This window comes from Pestalotiopsis fici (genome assembly GCF_000516985.1).
Source record: "Pestalotiopsis fici W106-1 unplaced genomic scaffold PFICI_Scf_3, whole genome shotgun sequence".
NCBI classification, from domain to species: Eukaryota; Fungi; Ascomycota; class Sordariomycetes; order Amphisphaeriales; family Sporocadaceae; genus Pestalotiopsis; species Pestalotiopsis fici.
Genome location: NW_006917093.1, coordinates 629334 through 657194, shown reverse-complemented (window position 1 = coordinate 657194; position 27861 = coordinate 629334). Strand labels below are relative to the sequence as shown.

The 27861-nt window shown below is 49.5% G+C and overlaps 8 protein-coding genes across 8 annotated transcripts; 4 read left to right on the top strand and 4 right to left on the bottom strand.

The window, feature by feature from the left end:
- Positions 1 to 5301: 5301 nt before the first annotated feature.
- On the top strand, positions 5302 to 5553 carry PFICI_04402 (uncharacterized protein; the record flags this gene model as incomplete). The annotated part of the gene is made up of 1 exon (XM_007832983.1): positions 5302 to 5553. The coding sequence occupies one exon, from the start codon at positions 5302 to 5304 to the stop codon at positions 5551 to 5553; it is 252 nt and encodes an 83-aa protein (XP_007831174.1).
- A 586-nt stretch (positions 5554 to 6139) lies between these two features.
- On the bottom strand, positions 6140 to 7588 carry PFICI_04401 (uncharacterized protein; the record flags this gene model as incomplete). The annotated part of the gene is made up of 3 exons (XM_007832982.1): positions 6140 to 6276; positions 6342 to 7329; positions 7397 to 7588. 3 exons carry the CDS (start codon positions 7586 to 7588, stop codon positions 6140 to 6142), a joined length of 1317 nt encoding a protein of 438 aa, XP_007831173.1.
- A 436-nt stretch (positions 7589 to 8024) lies between these two features.
- On the bottom strand, positions 8025 to 10892 carry PFICI_04400 (uncharacterized protein; the record flags this gene model as incomplete). Its single annotated transcript, XM_007832981.1, has 1 exon — positions 8025 to 10892. One exon carries the CDS (start codon positions 10890 to 10892, stop codon positions 8025 to 8027), a length of 2868 nt encoding a protein of 955 aa, XP_007831172.1.
- A 565-nt stretch (positions 10893 to 11457) lies between these two features.
- Positions 11458 to 12530, top strand: PFICI_04399 (uncharacterized protein; the record flags this gene model as incomplete). The annotated part of the gene is made up of 2 exons (XM_007832980.1): positions 11458 to 11707; positions 11779 to 12530. The coding sequence occupies 2 exons, from the start codon at positions 11458 to 11460 to the stop codon at positions 12528 to 12530; spliced, it is 1002 nt and encodes a 333-aa protein (XP_007831171.1).
- A 678-nt stretch (positions 12531 to 13208) lies between these two features.
- Positions 13209 to 15292, bottom strand: PFICI_04398 (uncharacterized protein; the record flags this gene model as incomplete). Its single annotated transcript, XM_007832979.1, has 2 exons — positions 13209 to 14929; positions 14995 to 15292. The coding sequence occupies 2 exons, from the start codon at positions 15290 to 15292 to the stop codon at positions 13209 to 13211; spliced, it is 2019 nt and encodes a 672-aa protein (XP_007831170.1).
- Positions 15293 to 15824: 532 nt separating this feature from the next.
- On the top strand, positions 15825 to 16907 carry PFICI_04397 (uncharacterized protein; the record flags this gene model as incomplete). Its single annotated transcript, XM_007832978.1, has 2 exons — positions 15825 to 16111; positions 16166 to 16907. 2 exons carry the CDS (start codon positions 15825 to 15827, stop codon positions 16905 to 16907), a joined length of 1029 nt encoding a protein of 342 aa, XP_007831169.1.
- A 436-nt stretch (positions 16908 to 17343) lies between these two features.
- PFICI_04396 (uncharacterized protein) lies at positions 17344 to 23207 on the bottom strand (the record flags this gene model as incomplete). The annotated part of the gene is made up of 10 exons (XM_007832977.1): positions 17344 to 19108; positions 19171 to 20341; positions 20408 to 20468; positions 20592 to 20910; positions 21016 to 21225; positions 21282 to 21699; positions 21757 to 21922; positions 21980 to 22721; positions 22779 to 22922; positions 22978 to 23207. 10 exons carry the CDS (start codon positions 23205 to 23207, stop codon positions 17344 to 17346), a joined length of 5226 nt encoding a protein of 1741 aa, XP_007831168.1.
- Positions 23208 to 24006: 799 nt separating this feature from the next.
- PFICI_04395 (uncharacterized protein) lies at positions 24007 to 26597 on the top strand (the record flags this gene model as incomplete). Its single annotated transcript, XM_007832976.1, has 3 exons — positions 24007 to 24410; positions 24465 to 24521; positions 24731 to 26597. The coding sequence occupies 3 exons, from the start codon at positions 24007 to 24009 to the stop codon at positions 26595 to 26597; spliced, it is 2328 nt and encodes a 775-aa protein (XP_007831167.1).
- Between the last annotated feature and the right edge of the window lie 1264 nt (positions 26598 to 27861).

Below are 27861 nucleotides of genomic sequence, written 5' to 3'. Positions count from 1 at the left end.
ATGATGCCGTCGAATTCCCCCATTAGATGTTGCCTCCAGTCTTGGCGCAGATACTCATTACCACACACAGAGCACACGGAAGAGATTCGAATTGACCAATCGAACTTGTGCAACCCCTCATAACCCCCCTGCGAATGTGCGACAAGAACAATTCTTCGTTATGTCCGTCACCTTAAACCCCACTCACCGCCTTCGGCTTTGCATCCCGCCTCGAAATCTCGCCTTGTAATTGGTCAGTTTGAAATACGAATACGAGCGGTCCAATTAACGATACCTATGGCAACTTTGGATGAATGGTCTCGTTTTTCATAAATTATGCCATCTTTAATCACTATAGCCCCATTTTTTAGTATTTGCAGTTTTATACTCGTGAATATCGGGGCAAACCTCAAATGCCACTGTAACACGCACAGTGTAGAGGAGTCGAATAATTACTACGTAGGTAGGTATTCTTACTAGTTTCAATATTCCCCGAACCACAATTGCATATTGTCTTGTACTTGGATCGGATGGTGTGTCTTCCACCCGCCCCCAGTCATTGTGCTTCCCATAAACAGGCCGGGATCTGTTTCCGTACAGAGTAAATGGAAGCTCATGAGTGCAGATGCTTTATGCCGTATGGCGCTCATATGTCTATTTCTTACATCTCTACTACATTATCGGTAGCAATGGTAGGTAAGCGTGTCGAGACCTGCTGCATTTGGGAGAGTGGTGCGTTATTTGATAGTTGATGCTGACTTTTTAAGCTAAGCGTCGCAAGAAAAGAAAGAGAAAAAAAGAGGGGAAAGGGTGGGAAACAAAGAAGAAGAAGAAAGTTTATAATCCAAACTCTCGTCCAAGCTGGGTGCAGTTCAAGTCGTTGATAACTATTTCTTGGAGGTTTATGTTAGATACTGCCTAGCCAAGCCAGACTTGCAAACGCTGAATATCTTTATACTTGCTCTTAATATTGAGAAATTTCCACGGAATGATAACGGCCTAGATGTATGATCAGACAAGTTGCACCCGTTCGTTATAGTAGGGCAGAGTTTTATGAGTGCTGAAGTTGTTGATCAGTTGGTTGTTGTGGTAAGGACTATGGGAGTAGTGGTAGACTATCTACACATGAACATCATGCCGTGTTCGCAGTGAAGTTATTCGTAATGTTGGGGGGCTTGTCTCCCCATCTCAACGCATTCGTCTGTTAGTTTCAACCAACTGGGGTGCTCAACTAAATATTATACTACCTTGATACACGGTCCATTGTGAGAACCATGAGCATGTCACTATTCGAATGACAAACAAGTATCATGAGCCCGTATGTATGCATAGTTGACCGAAATTAGTCGTGGCCAGTCTCAACACTTGTATAATGGCATCTTGTCTGCAAGCGGCCCTCTCCTCTTAACAGTCCGCGTATGACGTGCTACCATGTGTTCAGCAGGAAACCATGCACGTTTCTTGACACCGCCTGAGAAATTTAAGAAAGTTTGACCAACTGTTTACTAGGCATTGAGAGTACGTATAATGGATCAGTGATCCTCCTGATAATAAGGAGTTCTCTGATAGACTCATGAATACTTACTTATGCTAGTCTTGTAGCCCACATGGATACGTCCTCAAGACAAGCTTACGTGTTTGGTCTTGCTTGCGGTAAATACATATCAGAGTGAGGTTCGAGGAGAGGATACATCAAGAAGTCATGATCGTCACGTTACGTTTTGTTTGCAATGTCACTCACTTGATGACCGAGTCGACTTTGTTCAAGAGTCACTTTGCAGTGCTCAAGTATCACTCCTCTCTTGTGGTCCGGCACAAAGGCGTCGCATAGAAGCTTCTGTAATCCACAAGTCCAAAGGCAAGAGTGTACTACATATGTCATATTACTTCACCACCAGGAATGGAAGAAATAGCGTACTCATCTAGTTTAGATAGAGTGACGCCACACTTGTCAAGATTGCGCGTATTCCTACAAGTCAGCCAGTGCTGTGTAATGTCCAACATGAACTTGGAGTATCGAGCATGATCATGCTTGCAATGTGATGAATAAAAATCTTGAGTTCATTGAGCTGTCACATTGAGGGCATTCGTCCGACAGAGTCCAGGAGCGCCACGTTTACTTGGAAGATGAGGCGCATTTATCCTGACTTTTTGGGCTCCTCTCTGGTGATTCTCATGCAAGGAAAAGCCCCAGATTCACTTGCATGTCATCGCTTTGATCGACTTCCGATATCACGCCCCAGGGGTCAATACTTGAAATGTTGCGCTCAACCAAAGACGTCGAATGGTGAAATCTCATGTCATGGAGAACATTACACTTCTCGCGCTTTAATATCTGCCGGCTTTCATGGAGAAAAAAATCATTCAAAGAGATGTCATATCGGAGTTGCAGCTATTGTTTTGATTTCATATCCATGTTCACGATGGGACGGAGGCCATTCGCCCGTCTTACTTTTATTCTTTTCTCAAACATCCGGAGTCCTACTTGACCTGGACCCTTGTCTACGCATACGGGCATTACAGGAAAAACAGATGCGATTCCTGAATTTCCAGATGAAAAAGAAAGACTTACATCGCAAGGAACTGCCATCCTACACACAAGGCTTTTGACCTAGGCGTATTTTTGTTGCTCCCAGGCGCCACTCATTGGTTAGACAGGACTCAGATGACCTCTTTTGACAATGAGAAAACATGATCAAGCCAGGAGATAAGTTTCGACCTCATCAAGTCGGTGCATTGTGACCAAATCCTGAGAATTCGCTCAAGACTTGTAATCGCGAAGCCTCATCTTTCCGCAGGAACCCTCGTAGGTAGGCCAAATCAATTTGCCATTTCTCGGACATGGCTCTTTTCAAGCACAACACACTGTCGGCACGGGATACCGACAAGGCCAATGGAACACTCTGCAATTCCGACCCATGTTTGTTTCTTTTGCCATGACTGATCAGTCAGAGGTATGAAATGCCGGTCATTTCTGTTCTAGGATGTTGCAAAATTTGTTGGATTCGCGATAGCCCCCCTGTTGCCGCATAGCGACTCGTCGTTGTATGTCCAGGACATTGGAGCGCCGCCCTAAAAACTTCTGATGAACGCTGGTACCAATCAAGGCGTCAAAATCAGGAACCATGATTTGGCAATGCTGTGCCGCTGGACGTGGTCCAGTGATTCCAGCCCAAGGATTTCCTCCATTTCAACATGTCCTGACGTGTCGAACACACTCATTGCCATTCTGCCTGTCCGAGGAAACGTTCTGGAAGATCCAAGATGAAGATGGAACCATACCGAAGAATTGTATAGGTTGCAAAGTTGGAGACAAACTGAATTACATCGCTCTTCGTTGCCATATGGAAATGTCGGCTTTAGTCCGGTTATCACTTGCTTGTCGGAGTTCAAATCCGTCAGACCCCATATTTGAACACCATGCCGCCTTCGGCAACACCCGAAGAAGGTTCATGGGATGGGTGGATGGATATGTAGCAGTCCTGGCCTGATGACTCCTTCGCAGCCCCAAAACAAGAAACAAAAAAATCCAGTTTCCCCCCCTAGTTAAAGCACCCCCTGTCAGAAAGGCCACCACAGCCTCTCCGCCCTGACTCATCACCGCAGCAGCCCAGGAATAAGGTGAGATTATTAGTTGCCTGAGGGCACGCTATGGAAGACATGTACGGTATTTGTGTACAAGGGGCTGCTATAGCCGTTATCATACATACCACTTGGAATTGGGGGGCATCCTGCGCCCAAAAAATAATTCTTACAGATTACAGCGTCGAAAAGTTCCGCACTTGCAAAGTCGACGGACTGCAATTTTAGTTTACAGTCATCTCAAATCAGTCATGTCAAAGTGACGGTGCAGAATCGAAAGCACCGCCCCACTGTCTGGAACTTATGGACATGTACCAGAATTGAATCATGTTTGATTTTCTCTCTTGATCAAGTTGAAAAAAAATTCTCGGATTGACAGCCGGCTCTGCACTCTCATAGTGGAACTCCGATGCCGATCGGAGACCCGGGGCCGGGTTACCAAGGTACCGGTTCTAGTGTACCTATGAAAGGGCTGGACATGAATCTCGCAGCCTAATTACTAGGTACAATTTGGGTTTTGCCTTACATATTATCAAAAGATACGTCATATTTCATTGGCTCTCGTGATACCCATCCCATGAACAGTTCAATAGCTACAAGTCTGATAGTACATGTGGATGTGAAAAAGTCTGATAGGGACCCAAAAACAGCAGCTTGGAACTTTTGGCACTTCCCAAAACTGTTGTTAAAATGGCGTCAGTTATGATCAAAATGGGGGCCAATGTCTTTCAAGTGGAGTACGCAGTATAGTCCAGTCCATAATCAACAACTACTACATACAAGGGGGAAAGGAATATTTGGAACAAGAATTCCTTCACCCCCAAAGCCACAATGATAGAATCTGCAAGGACGCGCAATACCCCATTCCATGCCATGCCTTTTCAAAGATGCTAAAATAAGCGAAAGACAGCCACCTCGTGGAAGCCTCGCCGCTTACCCTGTTCTGGACTAAACCACGACAACAAGTTTAACCCCGATGCCAATGCCGATGCCGATTAGGGACTCAGTCCGCGTCCTTGTCAAGCAATTTTGGGAAACCATGAACTTTTGTTACTGGCTAGGTTCCTGTAAGAAAACGCCCCAAAAAATTTCAAAATATGCCTTGGAGAAAAAGACTTGGATGAACTGGTGTCTGACCCGTCCCCATTTGACTCATACGCGCACGGGGCTGAGAAGACACACACACGCCCAAATAAATTTTTCTCCAACCTTGACCGGCTTATTGTGCATGAGCGAAAAGACTTGTTCAGTGGGGCTGTACACAAAAATGTCCCCTTTTGGGATGGATTTGTATCATGCTGCAACGCCGGTGTTGACTAACATGCAATCCCGCGCGCTGTACAAACGTAGGTTGGCCTAGTTTTGTACATGCAGAGGTACATCCTTAGGACAATGGATTGATGATCAAGGACTATTGTGACTATTATTATTATCGTTGATGATGACCAGGGGTGTGTTTGAAAAGACCATTGCTATCTAGTATATAACATGGTATTCCTGTCTGCCTGATTCTCATCTTCTTGTTTACGCGTACATTCAGGCAACTACATAACAAGTTACACCCTACCGACTTGGCTTACACTTTTCGAATCGACTATATAATCACAACATCCTCTTTGCCAGATATATCAGGCAATACAACAAGCACCGCAACACTTCAAAGCAACTTCCCAAAGCTCAAACCGTCACCATACTTGAAATAAACATTCTTGTTGGATAAAACAGCAACATCATTTCACCATGTCTTACTTTCCCACCCACATCCACGACCACAAGCACTCGTCCCAGCTGGTCGATATGCACCTGGCCCTGGACCGAGAGGCGGCACCGTACCTGAGCATCGCCTCCTCCAAGACGTCAAAGTCGCACAAGCAGTCGTCGTCGTCTGACGCATCGTCCACATACAGCAGATCTAGCTTTCTCAGCACAAGGCGGCTGCTCAAGAACGCCTCTTCGAGATGGAGCAAGAAGAGCGAAAAGGACTACTCGTAAAAAAAGCCCAACTAGACTCTATAATCTAGACTAGGTGGCGCCATAGGACGATGTACAAGATCAATCCAGCACCAAAGAACGACAGCAAGCGATATCTTTTTGATTTATTCAAAATTTTTTTTTTTCATATACCCCCTCTTTCCCATCCATACCCACACCACATACACGGCGCGCCCGCCTGGACATCTCCTACAAAAGGGAGATGGGCCAGAGTCCGGGAGCAACAACACCGCCACGATGGCTTCACAATGCCGAGGCTTTGAGCTCGGGGGATGAGAGCTCAAAGTTAGATCAAGTCCTGTCAAGAGCAGCGACAGGCGCATAGACTTGGGGAGACAGAAACATGTTTCTTTGGAAGGAAATTCGGAATTGAGAGGTGCAATTTGGGGCAATTTGTGCATGGCAAGGATTTTCCCAAGCATTTCTAGGTTGATGAGGACAAAGATTGGGTTGATTCCACGAGGCAAAAAATGGGTATAGATTCTGGACTTTATTTGGGTATCTTTCTCATGATGTCTATGGGCAATAATGAATTCAATTCTTTTTTTCCCAGCCGAAAACTGCCTGTATTTGTTCTACTCATTGATTAAAACGAATCGTCCAAAATGTCCTTGTTCATCTTGACCATGGTTGGGCTATACTCCTCGCTCTCTTCGAGATACTGTGGCGCTGCACCGGCCGTGAGAAGTATGTCGTCTACAATGCGTTTGCTGGCCTCGCGTGCTAGACAAGATTATAATAAGCAACACGTGCATGCGGTGACAGGGAGTGGGATGACGAGAACTTACCGGGTGTCTGCATAAGCTTACTTGGCGGCAAGGCAAACTGGATGGTTTTGGGTGGGCTCATGCCCTTGAACACTTCGTCTGTCTCGTCATCGTCGCTCCAGTCAATCTCATCTGGATCCCTCTTTCTCTTTCCTTTTTCGTCGGCAAAAACGTCCCTCGTCTTGGATGCTGCACCGGGCGTTTGCACGCTTACTCCTGGTGTTCGTGGACCATCGCCTAGTCCTCGTGCCAAGCCCCTGCGTTTGAGCGGCGATGCAGCGCTATAGAGATTTGTCCGGAGTGTCGGAGCCGCAATCTCGGGTGAGCTCATCGGGCTGTCTTGCCACAAGGCACGTCGTGTGGCATCCATGTCCTGTAATCCTCCTGCAGTTGCTTTGCCGACAGGCAGCTTGGCCGGAGTCAGCTTATGCGGCGTGGCTTGTATCCTATAGTTCTTGTCCAACAGTCTGTGTAGCAATGGATCCTTGTTGTTGCCTTTGTTCGGCGTGGGGGCTTCCAGCATGAGTGATGATCCCAGGTTCATAGACATATCTGGCAACTTGGTCTGCGTCACCATATCTGGGAGCTCGACAGTTTCATCCTCGTCATCTTCGTCAGCCTCGGGAGGGAAACCATGACGACCGGCACCGTCAGTCTCGTTTTTGAGTTCCCGGCGCAAGTTCTCGTAGGAATTATCCATCTCCGCAAACTGCATTGTCTTCATGGACTTTGTGGCAGGCGGTCGGGGAGTGCTGCCAGCCAGCGAGCCGTCATCGAGCAGGGAATCCTCGACATCGCGGTGCTGGGACTGTTCGGCGTATGCAGATTGGTCGGCCGTGACATCGTCCTCTCCATGATCCTCTTGTGTGTAATCCTCTGATGCGGTTGTGTCCTCGATCCGCGTTGTTTCATCGTTGCCAGTCGCTTCGGTTGCATTTTCGTCGTTGGCTAGCTCTTCGTAACCAGAAAGCGAGACATTGGCTGAAGCTTCAAAGAATTGTTTCCAAAACTGCCAGAACTTTGTTAGCAAGATTTTGGCGACAAAAATGGCCATGAACGTGTTGTAATCAACGAACCTTGGAAGCCTCCCAGACATTCTTGGAATGTTCACCATATTGTTCGACAAGAGGCAAGATGCTGCTGGTGACAATGCGATGCGCCTTGCTAAAGTTGGAGTCAATCTCCTGGAGCGTCAGCGTAATTGACTGTTCGAGCTTTTCGAGCTCTTCAGTCAGGGTAAGATTCCTTGTCGCAGCCGACCGCGACATTGTCGATTGTTTGCTTGGTTGTGTAAAGTTGCAAGAGTCAAAGCCGAACGAACTATTTACTTCCATCATCTTAGCATTGGGCGCCGGGCGTTTGGTGGGGTTAACGACTGTAGGCACACTGGGCGCGTCCAGCGCGACGCGGGGCCGTTATGGGGCCCCCATGTTCCTAGGCTTTGGGCTGTAGATGACGCCAAGGAATAGAGCATAGTGCTGTTTCTGTACTCTAGAAATTCGCATATACAATCTCATCATCCAGTGAATCACATACACTTGACACTTTTCTGCGTGATCATTTCCAAAAATTCCATCGTGTATAGGTGCCACGTGATATAAAAGCCAAGCGATAAAAATTTAATATTCAGCAAGAGATGCCAAGCATCACTCTCGTTGCCGAGGATCTGCTGTATGAAATCATTTGCTGTTGGGTATCATTGTGTTACATATGTTCATAACTTGGTCTGCCATAGTAGCCTGACATTTCCAGGCGCAATAATAGCCTGTCAATGGTGTTTTCCTCGTGCGCGGCTGGTCTTGCATCTTCCTTGGTGACATCACCCTTCGCGGCTTTGGCATTATGTCCTTTTCTCTCGCTTAGACCCCGACAGACAGTCATGAATACCTCTACTTTGTTCTTGAATGTCTTGTAAAGTTCTGATATCGATGGGCCGTTGTAACCGGCGCGAGACTGTCCCAAAGCCTCGAGCCTGGAAAGCCTCGAGAAAACTAATATTGTGGTGAAGATATCATCCAGAACCTTCAGGACCGGCTGCTGTCGTTTTCTCAGGAATAGTGTATGCATGATCGAATCCAGCACTTGCTCATGGCGCTCGCGAACATTGTCTGGGCTAATGACCGGTGCTTTATCGTCAGCAAGACTGTCGTTTTCCAGGTCCGATTGTGTCGTATCAAGCCAGTTTTCAAAGTGGTTCCACGATGGCCCAATACCATCGTCGAAAAAATACGACGTGATACCAGTAACAAAATGTTGTGCCTCGGCGCGAAAACGCAACGCAGTATTGCTGACGTCGTGCCATTTGGTTTCTCTTCCATGAATATCTCGACAAAGCTCACTCGCAACGTATAACATTCTAAGTATGCGAAGCAGGAGCTTGAAGATCTTGTCATACTTCATCAAGATGACTGGAGTGATGATGAGTGCCAACAGCGGTGGAGGCTTGTATGACAAGCGCAGAAAATCCAGGGCTTCAAGTGATCCCGGATTCAAACACTTCTCAATCTCCTCGTCCGTGAGGTCTCTGACGCCAAAGCTCATGTCGCCTGGTAACTCGGGTTGATTCTGTCCCCATGAAACCTGCTTTGCTGCAGGGAAATAGCATTCCGTGAGAATGCCCATCAAGGCCAAACGGAGCTCAGAGCTGGCAGGAGGCCACGTATCACGACTGCCAAGCCGCAGGCCCATCACTCCACCGCCTCTGGCTACGCTGGTCTGTCTCTCCGCAGACTCCAAGTCCGAGTCGAAAAGTGCGTGGGATAGGCGAGTACAAAAGAGTCCATCTCCGAGTAACTGAAACTTCCTCTGCAGGGTCAGATGATCTCGTATCTTGTGTGATGAGAAGATGAGCCTCATGTACTCTCGATTGACCAGTCTAGCTTGAGCCTCGACCAGCGGAGCAAAGGACAGCAGGGGCAGTAGAGACCAGTGTGGCACAAGATCCAGTCCCGATGTTTCATTACTGTTCCCATCCACAAAAAGACGGTCGTGCAAGAGCTGAGACAGCTTATCCGTAGCGCTTACAGAAGGAAGAGGCTGGTTCAGTTTTGTGATTGACGCAATTAGCTGCTGTGCCAATTGATCTCCCTCCTTGCCAAAGAGTTGCAGACTGTAGCCCGTGTGTGTGTTTGGTTCCGCTCGCATTTCAGGTTGTCTGCCAGATCTGTGGTGACGTATGGCTTCTAGTACGGAGTTTTCGTACTCGTTTACTCGTCGCTGGAGGTCCTCAATGTCGTTCCAGCTGTAATGCCAATCCAAAGTAGGCGGTTTGGTCGATTCAAAAATTCCCAACCGACAAAGGGGATGCTCGGCATGATGGGTGCGGAGGAGCCGCAAACTTTTGCCAGTTTCAAACATTGTCCTTGAAATGTCGTCGGGAATAAAGGCTGGTACATGGCGTTCGTCCAGGACATAGTCCAACTCTTCATTTTCGACGCCAAAGTCATCCACATAGGCCACATCCTCAACTCTGACAAAGCTTTTCCCGGGCCCTTCCTTGCTGATTGGATTGCCATGTTCTGCCTTCACTCCCATCCACATCTGCGCAAAGTCCAGCCAAGGCTCAGAAACTCGCGCTAGGACTTCTCGCATTATGTCCCCTAGCAACTCGTCGCCGTGCTCAAGAGCTTGTGTTTCTGCGAAAAGGATAGAGAGCATTTGCTCATCGCTTCTTGCCTTGTTAAGCCTATTAACCAGGGTATTGAAATATGCCAAAATGGCGTAAACCGGCGAGACTAGAGATTGAAGTTGTAAGAGTGAAGCCACTTTCTTGGCCCGGCCGCCCAGCTTGCTCTGGACAACCACAAGCAGAGTGTCGACCGCTTTTGCCAGTGCCACTCTCCCTGCAGAAGGGTGCGTCTTGTACGTGATTTGCACAAACACATGAAGGAGCCGAGATATGTTTCCGCACTGGAGGCACCTGGTCAAAAGCCCTTCTAGGACAGTTTCCGAGAAACCAGAGATCCTCAATTGGTCCAAGTCCTGTACGAATGATCCAAGCTTCTCGTTCCAGGTGAAGAATATCGAACCTCTGCCCATTGAAAGTGCCAACAAAGCAGAGATGTACGGGTGCGTTTCGACAAGATTGCGGCCGCTGTTTTGGAGGGCCAAGGGGTCACTCGGCGTGTCCAATGCAGCATCGTAGGTAGCAGCACCCGCCTCTGTGATGAAGATGGGTTCTAATAACGGCACCTCTGGCATGACAAAGCCATCCCAGGTCTTGTACTCTGCAGTAGACCTTGGAGCCTGTGCGTTTTGAATAAAGTCATCATCAAACAGATTCTCTTCCTGGCGCTTGACTATCCGCGGCGGATCTGAAGGCTGTGTATCATGATGCTCCTGGTCTTGTGTGCCAAGACTTGGGAGCTGAAGAGCTGGTGGTATCTTGAAGAACTCATCGGAGTTGACACTGGCAACCTTCTTTTCCGTTTCAAGAAACGAAGTCCGGTCTTCCGACTTGATATCTAGACCAAAGAACTCGCTCTGGCCCGGTTGCAAGATACCATGGAGTAACCTGGTGTTTCTCCAGAAATCTGGAATGGCAAAGACGTCAGGAGCCTCTGGACGCACCATCTTTGCGACGCTGCTCCAACGGCTTGCTTCATTGGCCCGTAACTTGATGTCCCATGGTTTCCCAGTAGTGATCACTGGGGTTTTGGCGAATTTCAAATACTTTGCGTCCTTGATGCGAGCTGCAAGTTGTTGGGCTGTTTGGGTAGAAAAGGTCCGCGGTTACACAGTACGACGTAGCTTTAGTGATCTTCTTAGTCGACAGCGGTTCCAGTCGCGCCTCCGCGCTCCATCAAATGCCCCGCGACGCGACAACTCAGGTACCTCCCCAGTTAGCTCACCCAGCCTGTAGCGTGGATGATTTTAGCGATTGGCAGGGACTAATGTAGGCAAGGTCAAGGTAGAAGCTTGAGAGAGCTCCAAACTTTGTTTCGCGACAAGCTCTTAATTGTTCCTGATTCTGGACTCTCATTTCTTCCCAATTCATATCATACTTTGTTTCTTTCTTGTAAAATTTCTTTACCTACATTGTTCAGCTGCATCATTTCGAGCCTGCGATTCAGCAATTGATCCTTAGCATCGCCCCACCTGTACGTGCGTTCGATACGGCAAATCCCTTCTCGTCACTATGGGACCTAAGCGGAACAAGACGACAGGCCGGACGAGTCTGGGAGTAGGTACACCCAAGACGCCGACACCTGCACACGAAGACTCGATGGAGATAGATACACCACAGCCCGTTGATACACCAAGGGCAACAGAGACGCCTTCGGCTGCGCGGCCAAACCAACCCTCGGCCGTCGAGCTGCTCGCCGACGTTTGGACAGACGATCAGACAGCCTCGCTCTACAAAGGCATTATAAGATGGAAGCCAGCAGGTAGGCAGATTTTCCAAATCCAACCCATTTCGCCCCCCAGTTGGCTCTTGTAGCTAAATCATTGTCTTCAGGCATGCACAAACATTTCCGGATGCTCGCTATTAGCGAACATTTGCGGAACCATGGTATCAATCCAGATGTTGAGACGCATACGAGAATCCCCGGCATCTGGGCAAAGCTTCGAACGTTGTATAATCTAGAAGCGATCGATGAACGGGAAAACTATGACGAAGACGAAAAGAGGTACAAGGACTTTACTCTTCCGGAACTAGAATACGGCGACAGCATGTGGGCACGACGCTTGCCAGATGATCCCAGTGAGGCACCTAGCAGCCCGCCGCAATTGGATTTCGAGGACACAGCAAAGCCCCCAAGCGTATCAGGTGGTACGAGGAAGCGAAAGAGAGGCAATGCGAGTACAACCGACGCGGCCAGTGTGGCCGGAAGCACAGCCAGAACCCGCGGTAGTACAGTCGAGGATACCGAGGAGGAAACGCCTGTGGCTTCGAGCCCAATTGCTAAAAGTGCACGGGGTGCTCGTAGCAGAACTAGAGCGGCTGCCAAGGCCAGAGCAGAGAGCACTGAGCCCGAGCCCGAACCCGAGCCAGAAAACGAGGCCAATGAAGACAGCGAAGACCAAGAAGAAGATGGCGATGAAGCCGAGGACGACGAGGATGGAGATGAGGAAGAGGAGGATCAAGATGAAGAGGAGGAGGAGCAGAGTGAGGCCGAGGATACCACGACAAAATCATCAAAGGGAGCAGCAAAGGGCAAAGCTCGAAAAACACGAGCTCGGGCGAGTACCAGAAAAGGCCGAAAGTAAGGTGTGCGAATGTAGACGTACAGTCTCGTCTGACTTGTAGATCATCGGTATTTGCATAGCGGCTTGATGGGATTATCTCTTCGGGAATTGGCGTTTTCTCACGATACCCCTAAATTATATGCATTGAATTATACTACTACCTGCTGTTTGCATCTGTTGATTCGAGCGGACCCGGATGATTATTGATGAATACTGTGCAAAGCGTACTCACCCCGTGTCGCCGCCCATCCTGGCGGCAATACTGAAAGTCAAATCGATCAGCGTTTGTCCATCATAGTAAAAGCATTTTAATCAGCACCTTTTTCGATGAAAAGTTTGGCTACTTCTATATGCCTGCCACCTAAAGCGAAATGGAGTGGCAATCCGTCCATCGCTGCTCGCCGCAATCCAAGTCAGCACCCTTCTCAATAAGCAGCTCAGCTGTTTTAAGATGCCCGTTACATCAAGCTGAACGAAGTGGCGCCCAGCCATCACTGCTCGTCATACGCAGTAATATGTCATAGACTTGATCAGTCTTAGTTTTTCGTACTCATGCTCCAACACTTTTCATCTGATGCATTTTAACTTATGCTAGACTTCGCAAACATTGCTGGCTTTTCTGCCAACCTACCGTACTTCCTGAAAAAGAAAAAAGAGAAAAAAATACAAAAAACTCGTTGCAATGCAACATACGTTACTTTAAAATAATTTCAATTCCAAGCTCTGCCACTTCTCGTGGTATAACTGCTCGTCGCTTAATGGGACCGACACAATTCCGACACGCTCGTAGGCCTCTTCACGATTATGAAAAGTTGAGCTAAGGATTAGCATAAAAAGCTGAGGAGGCTGATCAGAAAAATAAGCTTGTTCCCTCCGATACCGATAGATTTGGACGGCGGTGTACTCATCCACCTCACCATCATCTGCCCATGGCTCCCCCCAACCGGACTCAAACTCTCCCCTGGACTTCTTAGGACAATGATATCCATCGGTTGCGTCGAACCTCCATACAAAGCGTCCATCCAGTGTGTCGAAGCATAGTCTATCGTGATCGTCATTCATTTCATCATGCCACGCTTCCCGCATTGGACTTCGTTGCACAAGAATCCGTCGACAACATGCGCGAATGAGAATCCAACCGGGCTTGATTGCGCCATATTTGTTCTCCTCCAAAACAGGCTTGATATCGTGGTCAATCAACTGTGGTCTGTATACTTCTTTCCAACGACGCTCAGAAAGCAGTTCAGAATCGCTGGCTTCCCTTTGCCTTTCGAAGTCGAGGCCGATCAATTTTATCCTCCCTTGTGCGCACATATAGCTCCATGACGGCGCAACATAGCAATTATAATCCCGCACAGGGTATGCACCTCTGTCAACGTATCTCCACCCGAGTCCGCGAAAAAGATCGACTTCCCAGAGCCCTGCGAGATAGTTGCCAAGTTCGGGGATACATAGACCGGATGATAGTCCGGAGAATGCCGGAAGCTTGTCTCCAGCCTTTGTTAGATCGCGATGTGTATACTCCTGAATACAATAGTACCAACAATCCAACCGAGATCGGAGGGATTCCCATTTCGAACTGCTTATTTCCAATTCGGTCGATTCGGCGCGCATGAACCTGTGAATCTCGAGTTTAATGGACGGACCATGCGTTGAAGCGTGCCTCGTTGGAGTAGTACCCATGGACTCAGTGTAAATGCAAGTACTGCAACCCCAAGCCATTTGACTCTTCAAAAAGTACAGGATTCTTTTCGCCATGATTTTCTCTTGGTAAGTCCAAGCTCTGCGATCGAGAGGTTCCCCTCGGATTTCTGCAAAGCTCTTAAATCCGGTTATGGCAGGTGACTGCCATAATAGAAGACCAGCACCGGTGCCGAATCTGTGTGATCTAAATACTTTTCGCGCAAGGAAACCGGAGGAACTGTCTGGCGCTGCATTTGCCGATATTACAAGACTTGCGTTTTGATAGACCTGTGTCATTGCCACAGATTCTCGGGCCCAGTCCTCTTCGTCGTCTTGGATAATACAAAGCGCGTCAATCCATAAGTACCTAAAACCAAGCTTTCTTGTTAAAGTGACGGCATCCTGGAACGACCGAGGTAGCTCCTCATAATCGAATCCAGTAACTAATCTCTGAAAGTTTGAATGCTCGGTTTTTAAAAAGGGCTTTTTGCCCCAACAATGACTGAGAGCCACATATTTGCCACGCCAATCTTTCTGGGTGGGACATATGTGCAAAGTTGATTTATCGTGCACTTGAATCAGCCTTGTAGGAAGTTGAGTATCCTCTTGAGCGTCACAATGTTCATGCTGAGAGCAGCGGTCCAACCATATTCGAGCAAGTTCGAACTCGTCGCCATTTAGATCTTGTGATATCGGTCTCTTTGGCCCTTCATCATTGGGAGGGTTAAAGCCGGTTTCTAATAAAATGTCAGTGGAGCTGAAACACACAATCTTATGAAAGCTTCGTTATGGCACTTATTACCCGCAGCGCATAGATCAAAATTAACGTAATCCTTAACATCGTCACTACCGACCTCGAGATAGTAGTCATTGCCGTCATAAAACTTGCCAATGCGCATAGGCCTGGCTTGCTCCACGAAATCCTCAAAGTTCTCTGAGAGCCGTTTCGAGAAGTTTTTGATCGAATCAAGAAAGAAGCTACACCCGTCGCAGCCGTTGGAAGCAGACTCTCGCATGTCCTTCGAGTTCTTCAATTCCCAGTAGTCACCTCGACGAATGGCGTCCAGGTCTATGGTCGCGCATGGCGTGCAAAGCGTCATTATGCCGAAAGTCAATGCTGAGTTCGTCTTGGATCGTGCAAAATGTCTCTCAGTCCGAGATCGTTACAAAATGAATAGATGTTTTGTCTTGATACCAGGGAGAATTGAGGTTGAAATCGCGTGCGATGCGTCAAGATTGATCGTGTTTGATCCAAGAATTGAAGTATGTTGAACTGACAAGGCCGAAGACCGAAAGGATAGCAACCCCCTGCGTTTACCCCGCTTAGCTCTTGAGCTGTATAAAGAATGGAAGGTGCTGGCCAACACTGGCAAGATGTCGCTAGGACAATGCATAGATACTCCGGCTGCTGCATTTTCAAAGATTATCGAACATCCAAATAAGCGTGCACCTCCTCAAGGCTGGAGGCGCAGAACCTAGATCAATACACCACACAATTGACACCCATATCAGACCAGTTTGAACTCCAATAGGAAAGCACCACCTTGATCAACAATACTGCAGACTTAACACTGTACAATCATCAACTTCTTGGAATTGACAATCACCTTGTGAATATCGCATCACTTTATTATGGCGCGGACAGCACAAGCCATCGCCGATCCCCCAGATCCGCCGCCCGCGGAGCCACGCCCTCAACCCGTCGGCGAGGGGCCGGGCGAATGGTTTTATGCCGACCTAGGTCCTATATACGTATCAAACTTCGACGCGGACTCGATTATTATGTGCCCCCACGATTACTCCTACGCACGCGATGACTCGCTGGACGCGCAGTGGCGCACTGGCTACGACACAAGGTTGTGCTGGAAAACGTGCTTAATCTACAAGCAGATAAGCACAGCCCATCGCCGGCTGGTTCCGTAAGTTTTATTCCTTGCCACGGGAGCGTGCCCATATAACTAAACTCTTCCCAGATTTATTCGACCAGATGCTTGGACAGGATTTCCGATACTGGCCCGGTCATCCGGTCCACCGCTCAAGCAGTTCCTCGCAGAGCACAAATCAGAGCTGTACCCCCAAGCCCTAGTACAGTCTGCCGCATGCCGAGTCGTGGACCGCTGCCGACCTCTCGTATATCAGTGGGCGCTCCATGCCCTCTCGGCCCTGGCCTTTATGCACTCGCACGACGTCGTTTGCGGCGATTTTAGCGAGGACCTGTGCTTGCTATCTGCCTTACCATCGCTGTCGCTATCCGTGGTCGGCTTTCCCTTCGCGGGCTACCGTCGCCTCGACCACGGCGGTCGGTATTACGAGGCCGAGTTTTACGGCGGCGATGCCTTTAGCGAGACGGGCCTCGGTCCTAAGCAGGGTCGTTGTCGTCCGTTTCCGACCCGCCAGTTTGACTTGTATCAGTGGGCTTGCATGGTTTTCCGGTTAATGACCTCGTATTTCCCGGGTGATCGGATGGGTCTTAACGAAACCGAAATTGGCTCACTAGTATCACAGAAAGCCTGGCCGGTATTGGAGCCGGAATTTATGGGAGATATCATACGAAAAAGCTGGAATGGGGACTATAATAGTGCCGAAGAGATTAAAAGGGCTCTGATTTCACTGGTAGAAGAGCAAGGCTGGTCAGTAAACGACGGGGACGACCTGCAAGGATTCGACGCCACAGGATTATTTCAAGGTTCAAGTGAGGTTCTAGGCTTCCGTTAATCTCGCTGACAATTAAACACCTCCGGCTGATGGCGAAATCCTACCTATTAGAAATCTGCGACGCAAACCTCACAGAGTTGCTGTCGGACCTAAAGACCCATGATGGTGGGCTTTGTAGAAAGTCTGACTGACGCTCACGGTGGAGGCCGGAAGTTGTCAGCTCCAAGGTCTCCTTTACACGATCTTGCAAACCAACCGCCCGGAAATTCGCATACATACCCCAGAGGAAGTTGTTAGGAGGTATATGGTTAACAATAATAGGAAATTGACCCAAGATCATTAGCGCAAGCACCAATGACAGAACGGTGCACCAAGTCCACAAAGTCACAAATACTGTACATTGCTGATTATCTAGGCTCCTAATTCAATGTACAATATCAAGGTCTACATGGCAAAAAAATCTTGTGTTTATGGAGGATAGAGGTGACCATCCAGCCTATGTTGGGCCAAGGGTGGTCGCAGGTAGGTTGGTACACTTGTCAGTTCTTTCCAGCTTGACTTTGAGGATCTCTGTGTTCATCACCGTTGCCCAAAATGTTGCGAACCGAATACCCGCAGCGTCTTTGGCCTGATTCATCATCCGAAGATCAGCTCGGGCGCGTTTGACCACCATGTCAAGCTCGCTGCGAATGAAGCTCGGCCACTCGTCAGCAAGGTAGCTGTCGGCGCCCGTCTGGTCTTGGTACCAATTATCAAAATGCTGCAAGTCAGCCAGCATGCCGTTGTACGAGCTGCAGAATGACTCCCACACCGTGTCGATATTCATGTACGTGAAGATCATGCCTAGCTGTCGGGCCGCGAGCAGTTGATCTCCTCCCTTGTCATAGCCGCGGAATGTCGCCTCAGTTAGGGCCACCCTCCCGCCGAACAACGCCCCTTTCATGCCATTAGGGCGCGACATGAAGACTGTCAGCCGCTCCGGGTGGTCCTTGGAGCCGAGCTGGTCCACAAGTCTGTGCACAAAAGGTTTTCCGCCCCAGAAGGAGTTTGGCGACAAGATGAAGGACTCTGTCCACAGCTTTTGGCGCCGTCGAGTCTGGTCCGTGAGGTTTGGCAGCCATTGGGTGAAAAACCGCGCAATGGTTTGACCCTCGAAAACGTGCTCTGTCTGGTATTCCATATGGTACGCCTGTCCACGTCTGTACGTGTACCCATGGTATCCTTTCTTGGGCCAGGGATAGATCGTCCCGTAGGTGTTCGATTGCGCCACGTCAAATGAGGTACAAACGGCACTGGAGTTATGAAAATATTTCTTGACACTAGATGCTTTGGGAGAGCTGTCCCAGTCTTGGTTCGTGTTGGGGTTCATGAAGTAATTCGGAAATGCCGGGTATATCTCTGACACTACCGTGACGGGTTGAATCGAAGTCCCGAGCCAGAAGTCTGTTGTATCCCAGAAGGCAATATCCTTGGAACCATCGCCAATACCAAAACGATCAGCGGTCCTGTCTTCAAGTATGTGTGCATCTCTCATGAGGGGCTCGAATACAGACCGCTTATAGCTGATGGTCGTGTGTGCCAAGGAGTCATCCTCTGGCGGGAGCCAAGCACAGTTGCAGCAAAAGTTGTCATCGGAGTCCACAGAAACCACACAACTACCGCAGCCATTGCAGCTGATTTCTGGCGTGTCGGACTTCGAAGCCTCTCTGTTGATCAGATCCGTCAAGTCTGGCAAGTCTACAAAGTGACTGAAGTCCCCCGGGACAGATCGATTTTGACGCTTGTCTTTCTTCGCGGTTAGACCCTGCACGTCAGTTAAGACGTCCATCTCCGACTTTGCGGATCGAGCCTCGATCCCTAAGAAGCACTCTCTCTTCAGCACATCTCGGGCCTTGGTGAGATATTGACGATTGTATGAACTGGTCCATCCTACGTAGGCTCCGTCGACTAGTCCAACGCTTTGGGTTTGTATTACGCCTGTGGAAAGGCATACTTCCGTCTCGCTACCCTCCAGCGTGTACAACGCCGTAAGGGTCTGTGTGACAGACATGTCAGGTAGGGTGCCAGCCACGGCTGACTGGTACGGCTTTGAAAACGCCAGTTGGACGTCCATACCGAGCGTCACAATATTGGCGACGCTAATCTTGGACGTAGAGGCATCATTGCCAACTGGGGTCAAGTTGATGTTCCGACTCGCGGTAAAGTCTTTGGCATTATCTGACGGATCGCCCGGGAAGTGCACTGTCGTGCTGCCCCAATCGCTATCAAGATAGTCAGTTTGGGTTCTTCCTGGGTCGAGAGGCCATATAAAAGCAACACTTACGCTCTGGTATTGAGCTCCATATAACCATTGAAGGATACCTCCCTGGAGTTATCGCTGGTAGTCTTCAACTGCACACCATCCTCTCTGTAAGGGGAGAAGGAAGCCCAGCCATGGAAGAGGCTGTGTCCTCCCATAGAGGACTTGCCGCTCAGCTTTGTGATGGAATCTCCGTTGAGCTTCTTGGAGCTGTCAAGAGTACCGATACCTGCAACGGTGAAGGTTGCAGTCGTCGTGCCAACTGGGTGCAAAAATCCAGCCGATTGGTGCACTATAACAGACCCAGTTGGGTCCCAGGTAGCGATAAGCGAGAAACCATAGTAGAAATTGACGTCAAGTGTACCGTTGATGGCGATGGCTATGCCTTGTCCGCTACGGCCCTCATCAGTTGTACACATCTGGGCATCGAAGAAGACGAGGTGGTCAACCGATGTCTTGTCAATGTCGCTGAGGCTGGCAGACTTGTCGAAGGCAAGACCATCGTAGGTGCTGAACCAGTCATCACGGTTGTCTGCGTAGAAACGGCCAATCAGATCGTCCAGGCTACGCTTGGACTTCCCAGGTGAGTCGACTACAGCATCCCAGTAGCCATGCACATTAGAATAATCCATGCGGATGGAGTAGGACCCTGCATCTCGGCGGACAAGAGCCATGTTGTAATCAAATACGAAATCGTAAACCGCAGATGTCGGGTTTTCCATTGCCAGCTCAATTGGGATAGACTGGTCCTGCGAAGGCTCAAGGGACACAGCTCGAGCGTACGACCCATTTCCGCAAGTGTCTGGCATGTGCACAATCGTTCCCTCGACACCATTCTTGGTCAAGGCAAAGCAGCTCGCTACATCTACATCCATACAGATGACTCGAGCGGAATGAGTCTTGTCCACAGCTGCATCCATCAGGTTATTGGGGCAGTCAAGAAAGTGAACGCCGGGGTTCCCACGCTTCGACATGGAGGCAATCGCCGTGTCGGATCCCGCTAGCAGGAAAAAGGCAACACCGGTCATATTGGGGTCTTCAGAGCCGATACCTCCATTGAAGTTGATCAGCTCGAATTGGGGAACAGCATCTGCGGCCGGTAAGTAATCAGGGGGAAAGATCCGGTCGAGATCTACCGGAAGGAAAGGTTGATTTGCGTGTCCTGGGGGGTCACAGCAGAAGACTTGTTGGCGACCTGCTCAAAATTAGCATACAGTCTCTCCCAAATGACGCTGGTGGTGGACTGTGGTTGGACTCTTACCGTTGGCACAGTAGTAACCTCCTTGGCCCTGAGGATCAAGATCCAGCGTTATTTGGCCGTCCTATCATTCCACACAATGTCAGCGTTGCAAATGACTACCTAATTGAATCTTGCAATAATGGAAATGCCCATTGGATGAAGGGAAGTCATTGCCCATCTTGGACCAGTAAGGTGTGCTACTTACGCTGCACAGCTCTGAGCAAATCTTGTTGCCCTTCCAAGCGCAGTTCTTGAATGAGTCCTTCTGCGGGCAGCACAATTTGCGCTTACCGACCGTGCCGACTTTTGGATCTGACGAATCGCCCACCGGGGTAGGGTTCGTGAAAATATCGCCGCTGGAGTAGCTATCGCATCTCGAATTGTCGCCGCCAATGGGACCACCGGCATCCCACGTCAGGACATTCTGCTTGTCGCTGGGGCAGGCCTCTTCGCAACCTGTCCAGGAGCATATATCTAGATACTGATGAAGGTTGCCCGCCTTGCAGCAGAATACTTTCTTGCCCCTAAGAAATATTAGCGGGTGCCTTAACCAAAAGGAAAGGCTCTGAATTTTGTGCCGAGAGAGAGGATAAGTCAGGTCGAGGAATGGGAGAAGGTTGAGAGCGTACCTCAGACACTTGTAATCGTAGCTCCCTTTTTTCAAGTCGCCAGTCCAACCCCATGAATCTGAGAACATGTTGATATCGCCGACATTGCACTTTCCAGAGCAGTCAGTCTTGACGGCGCCGCCTCCAGCATTCCAATGGCAGTCATCAGCAGTCAGACTCGTCCAGGCAGGACAGCAGATCCAACGGGCTTTTTTGGATTCTCCGCCACATCTGTATATCGAGGTTAGGCAAGAATTCCGAGAACATGACAATAGGATCGGACTCACGCGTTGTTTCCATTGTCCGACTTTACTCTCCCGACAGCAGTCTCTGCCTGAGTACAGAAACCGTTGCAGTCGGTGATGCGACACTTGGAGGCATCGTCAGTAGAGTGTCCGATACCGGATGCATCCGAATAGGCAAATCCGTTCGTGATCGTGAACCCGGTATCATCACTGTCTTCATCCTCCAGGCCTCCGTTCCCAGTCAGCGCACCCAGAGCTGTGTGTTGGGCATCGTCAAGGTCTATGGCCCAGATCATGATGCCACCCAATCCTCGCTCATTCGCGAAGTCGATCTTATCCTGAAACGTCCTGGCGTCGTCATATGAGATCCAGTTGTTTTGTCCGTACATGATGTAGTTGACCTTGGCGGCTTCATCGTATGTCGGCTTGGCATTAGTTGAATCAAGGATGTTCATGATTTCTGTGACATGTTAATTATATACTCCTCAATTAAGGGCAACTAAGTAATGGTGCTCACCGCTGTAGGACAAGAACCCTGTTGTATCAGTACACTTGCCCTTGTCGCCACCACTGACAAATGGGCAGCCAGGCTTATAGCACGCAGAGTTCTCCAGTTTGAAGGAACGTCCGTAAAAGCCCAGGCCAAGAACTATGTCACTTGGAGATATGTCGTTACGCCAAAACTAGGTATCGAGTGTTAGCCTGACACAGTTCATGCAATGAGTAGTGAGGCCGCATACCAGATCTAATGCCAAGTCAATCTCAGTGATGTTGGTATGCGCCAATACTTGACTGCCGATGGCGTTATCTGCATCCCAGGTGCCGTGCAGGTCATAGGACATGAGATTGATCCAGTTGACGTACTCGGTCATGGCTCTCAGGTCAAAGTGGCGGAGGTACCAGTACGACGTCGGGGCCGTAAAAGTGACAACGTAGTCGCGACCACTGGATCTGATGGCCTGCCGCAGTTCCTTCAAGAACTGAGTGTAGTTGGCACCATCGTCATCATGGCCACCACGATCGTCAGCACCGGGATACTCCCAGTCAAAGTCAACACCATCAAAGCCGTATTGCGCCAAGAACCCTAGGAGTTTTTTGATAAATGTTTGGCGATTCTCCTCCGTAGAGACCATGTCACCAAAGACTGGCTGCCACTTGCCTGGATCATTATGTGTCCATCCTCCCAAAGCGATCATGATTGTAAGGGATGGGTTCTTATTCTTCAGATAGGTGACTTGCTCGAATAACTCAGCTCCCACATCAGGCATGTTCGTGATGCTGAAGTCCCCGGGCGTGATGAATCCAAAAGCAAAGATCAGATGACTGATGTCGTAGATGGGAATCTCATCTGGAGTCATGTTCTCACATGCCTTGTTCTCGTTCCAGCCTTCCCAGTATGCAATGATTTTCTGTTGCACATTGGTCTTGGCTACTGAGGGCTTGGGTTGATCACAGTTGGACTGGCACCCATCGGCGCAGAATCTACTTCCGTGAGCAATGGTGATATTTGTATGGTCGCAGCATGATACCCGCACTCACTCTTCTGTGGTTCCGCAGAAACCGAACTCACTGCAGCAAACATTCAGTGGGCAGGTAGTTCCCGGAGGATCGGCGTATTGTCCACACTCGGCGGTGGCATCACAGTCAGACTGACAGCCATCACCACAGTAAGTAGACGAGTAACTATGATATACATGTCAATGAAGCCACCTCATATCGAGAGAAATCTAGACCTTACCCGCACCAACCGTCCTTGCCACAGCAAGCCCCGTTGACACATGGCTTATCCGGACCGCATGTGAAGTCATTGGAAGTCGCAGAGGACGACGTTTGGCCACTGGAGTTGGCGCGAGCAACGAGTTCCCGCGGAAGTATAATATCAGTCACAGGAATAGTAACTATAGAGTTTGCCTTAGAGAGTGCAAAGAAGAAACAGAGTGGTAAAAGGAGTGAAGAGAGCCGGCCCATCATGCAAGACAGCGTCATGGCTACGAGCGAGTGTCATGTGTAGTGAGGGATGGTATCACGCCTCACGATGAACTTTAAACATTGTAGGGTGGATTATTTTGTATGGGACTCTCAAATAAATGTGATCATCGATGCCACCAGATCCTACGGCACAGTTCGTTCTGTTCATGAGTTCGCGCCAACAGTCTTCATAGGAACAATAGTTCCTCTATTCGAAACCAATCTCCGAGAAGAATACACTGATACGTCTCAGCTCTAATTTTATTTCATGCATCGCGACTCTATTCTACCACCATAGACCAACCGCCCCCGAAGGCCCAAGGATAGTGTTTTCAGACACCCCCCCATGGAAGTTATCTAAAGTGCGGGATAAAAACTCTATTCGTTGAGCTAGTTTATAACCCCCGTCGGCCCGCATCGGGAGAGCCGCAGGTCGGTTAACAGATCTACCTGAGCCGGGACAAGGATTTAGTCATGATCTAATTTGACCTGATATTAATATACTTCAGGGTTCTCGACCCGAGACTTGTGCTGGCTAGAACTTCCAAAAAGAGCGAGACCGATGCAGAGTGAAATTGGCAAAGACCAACTATAACCAAATTTCCCATTTTGATCACGGCATTTCCCTCCGCCTTGAATCGACCAGACGTTCGACCGTGCTGTGCTACATCAGGATTTCCCTGACCCCGCCATCATACAGCCTTGAAACAAAAAAGCCAGACCCCATTCTCCTTCAGTGCTTCATCGGTCTCTCCTGTATCAACCTGGACGAACATCGATCACGACAGTCCTTGCAGCCATGGCGGCAACAAAGCATTGGATTGTAAGCTTTCTTGTTTACATCTTCGTCTGGTTGACGCCAGCTCGTGCCCAGAATGCATATTACCGTTTGAACTATGCCGACAGCTCGATGCTTACTGGTTCTTCTCAAGAGTGTCTGGACACATTCAACGCAAATGTGTCATGCAACCAGGCGATTGGATCGCTGTACGCGAACCTCTGGCCAGATCTTGACCAGACCATCCTGGATGCCCTTTGTACCAGCACTTGCTTCAATAGCCTTCAGGAGCACCGTAGCGCTCTCATATCGAGCTGTGGCTCCGAAGTCACATATTACAGTGTCTCGGAAGGCTCTACTTGGCCTGTCACGTACCTCACAGACAAGGCAATCTACGGTTATAATCTCACATGTCTGAGGCGAAGGTGAGATTCTTCCCGAAAGTTTGCCGTTCTTATCATGGTTCTAAAACTCGTTAGCGATGAATATTGTAACCTGTGGTTCCAGGACGGCGCCAATAAGGCCGAGAACCCGGAGTGTGATGAATGCTACCTAAAAACTGCCTACATCCAGGCTTCATCACCAGTTGACTCAGCTCCCGAAGAGATGCAATCCATCTACGCTTCCATAAGTTCGAGCTGTGGCTATGACGGGCCTCCAGTCACCATGACCGTTGAACCTTTGGTCATCTCATCGCAAGTTTTGCCCCAAACATGATCAGACTATTCGGAGCTGACAATATCAGGCCAACGGCAACGGCAGACTGTACCAGCCAATATGAGGTGCAGATTGACGACACATACTTGAGTGTTTCTCTATCTCAGGGTGTAGCAACACATGATCTAATCACTGCCAACGGCCTGAATTACAGCCTGGCAGACTTCCCCACCTCTGGAACCCTATGTATCAGAAACCAATGCACCGTCTACGTGATCGAAGAGAGCGATACTTGTCACAGCATAAGCGAGGCACAAGACATTAGTCAAGCTTCGCTGCGGTCTTGGAATCCATTTATCAACGGTCTATGCAGCAACATTGACCTTTTCGCGGGCCAGACCCTGTGTTTGACAAACCCTCTTGGCGAGTACGGCCTTGTGAACAACACGGACAGCGCAACATACACCGACCCGGCTGTAGTCCCTTCCAATGTTGCCCCAAACACTACTACCAATTGTGGGCTCTACCATGAGGTGCAAGCTGGCGAAGACTGCGGTACAGTCGAGCTCAAGTATGGCATTTCGTTAGGCGACCTCATCTTCCTAAACCCAATGGTCGAACAGAACTGCACCAACCTGTGGGCCGACACCTCGTACTGCGTGGCGCCTGTTGGCAAGATTGAAGACTACCCAGGCTATGTTGAGGAGACTCCGGACTATACCTTTGAGCCGGAGGAGACCACGGAGGTTGAGTACGTGGACCCCTGGGTCGAGAGCGGAGACTCCATCGTCATCCCGCTGGCCAATAACACCCGCGACGACTGCTGGGAATACTTCTGGTGGAACGACTCTCTCAGCGCCCCGAACACCTGCTGGGAGGCGGCCCAATCGAACGAGCTTAGTAACGAGCAGTTCGTCCTGTGGAACCCCAGTCTGGACCAGAACGCCGAAGATGCGGCAAGTAAGACGTACGACTACGACTGCACGCTGGCTCCGAGCGTCTCGTACTGCCGCGTGCTCGCCAGCCCGACCCCGGCAGCGGCAACAACCGCGGTCCCGGTCTCCCCACGCGCGGCCGGCGAGATCGAGGGATGTACGAGATGGTTCCTCGCAGTGCTTTCTTGCGACGCCCACGTCCTCCTGCTACGCATGAGCTTTGACTGGTTCTACGAATGCAACCCCTCTGTAGGTGCAGACTGTTCTGGTTTCGTTACGGGAACGTACTACTGCTACTCCACTTCGGAGGAGGGCTCGTACCCCTTCAGCAGCACCGACTCCGAGACAGGGACGACCACAACAGGTGCCACGCCCACCACGGTGGACACGGCCACGACCACAGCCGCGAGGACGGGCGTCGTCACACCCACGCCTACTCAGAGCGGCATGGTATTGGGTTGCACCAGCTTCTACAAGGTGGTGACTGGTGACGGATGCTGGGCCATCGCCAACGATCATGGGATCACCCTCGACGAGCTCTACGAGTGGAATCCAGCACTAGGCTCCGACTGCAGTACACTTTGGCCTGACTACTACGTCTGTATCGGTGTGGACGGCGCTGCTGGCACCACCACCACGATGTCCGGTGCGACTACGGCTACCAGCATCACCACTACGCCCATGCCAACGACAACGTCCAACGTCAGCACCGACGGAACGTGCGGCACTGCAGCAAGAGATATGTCGTGCGCCGGCTCAGCATTTGGCGACTGCTGCTCCTCCAGCGGGTACTGCGGCTCCGGTTCGACCTATTGCGGCAGCGGGTGTCAGATGGCCTTCGGCATCTGTGATGAGGATGGTGGTATTGTTGTTAGCCCGGATGGAACTTGCGGCGGTGACAATGCCTACAGTTGCGCCGGCTCTCAGTTCGGATCCTGCTGCTCCCAGTGGGGATACTGCGGCAGCAGCAGTGATAACTGTGGAACTGGCTGCCAGTCGGATTTCGGAACCTGCACTTAAAGAGCTTGTATCTAATATTCTCCTATTCTTACTCTAATTGAATCTTTTCGTTTGTTAGGAGTCTAAGAAATATTTACAAAGATGTGAAGGTGAACGCTGATGGCAAGGTGACTACGTATAAAAGAAGCGCCATGCATACCGGCTACTAGCTAGAGCTGCAGCTCAATTCAGAGGTATAATATTATAGCTTCCCATAGCAAACTTTAGCTAAGAGCAAGACTCTCCACCTTGTCATTATCTGCTATTGACCCCCACTGGTGGGAAGAATCCCGGAGCAGGCAAGTATGGATCAACGTATTGCTTTCCTGATAGACCTCAGATAACGCCCTAGTGTTAATTAATAGGTATGCTATCATTATCATATCCCAGCGTATGTGATATACCATGCCCTTATGCGACAATGGGCGGTCTCTAGTTAATCCAAGGCAGAGCGGATGTGGTCGTATATGTTAGTTTCTGCATTCATAGTAAAATACTATGTATAGGTATACACTTTCATAGGCGTCCTCCACAATGGCCCATCATGGCATCCTCTTATTAGAATAGTTGCCCAGCCATCTGGTCTACATGATCCACTATATTCTACGATATACATACATGTATCTTCTACCACTCCCATAGATACGTACAGATAATTAACCAACTCATCAATCTATACAACCTCGCTCATCTAAACACCTCTGGTGTCTAACTATGGACAACCTGATAACATTCACCGGTCTATGGGTGCGGTATGGACCATGCGCAATAGATTCTTCATGCTCTGATCACTTTGTATAACTATCAACTTGTCTACCTGGGTACTTAGACTTGCGTACACAAGACCCACGGGTGGCCGCTGAAGTCCGTATCTCTGCGGAGGGCGTCATATGTACTCTATTCTTGTGCGCTGCATACGTTGGGTTCACTCGGCAGACTCTCAGATTACCACACCATAAGTATTCTGGGTCCTGGACGTGATCAAAGGCAGCTTCTCGGATGTCCCGTAGGCATGGTTTGCCCATAGCTACCTACTTAATCTTACTACGGGCCTGGCCCCTATGCAGGTACCACGTTGGTAAATGCAGCCAGAAGTTGTTGGTTCTTTTTGGGAAAGGGCGGAGGTGCAGTCGTGGACGATGGTACCTGATAAATACCACCGGTGCTGTATCCCACGGTTGCAATATTTTGGCTGCATGCGCAGATGTTCTGGGAATGGCGGTGCAATTACCTATTTCGGACCAACAGGATGTATGCAGTGGAGAAACCCCTTCCCGCCCCCCCC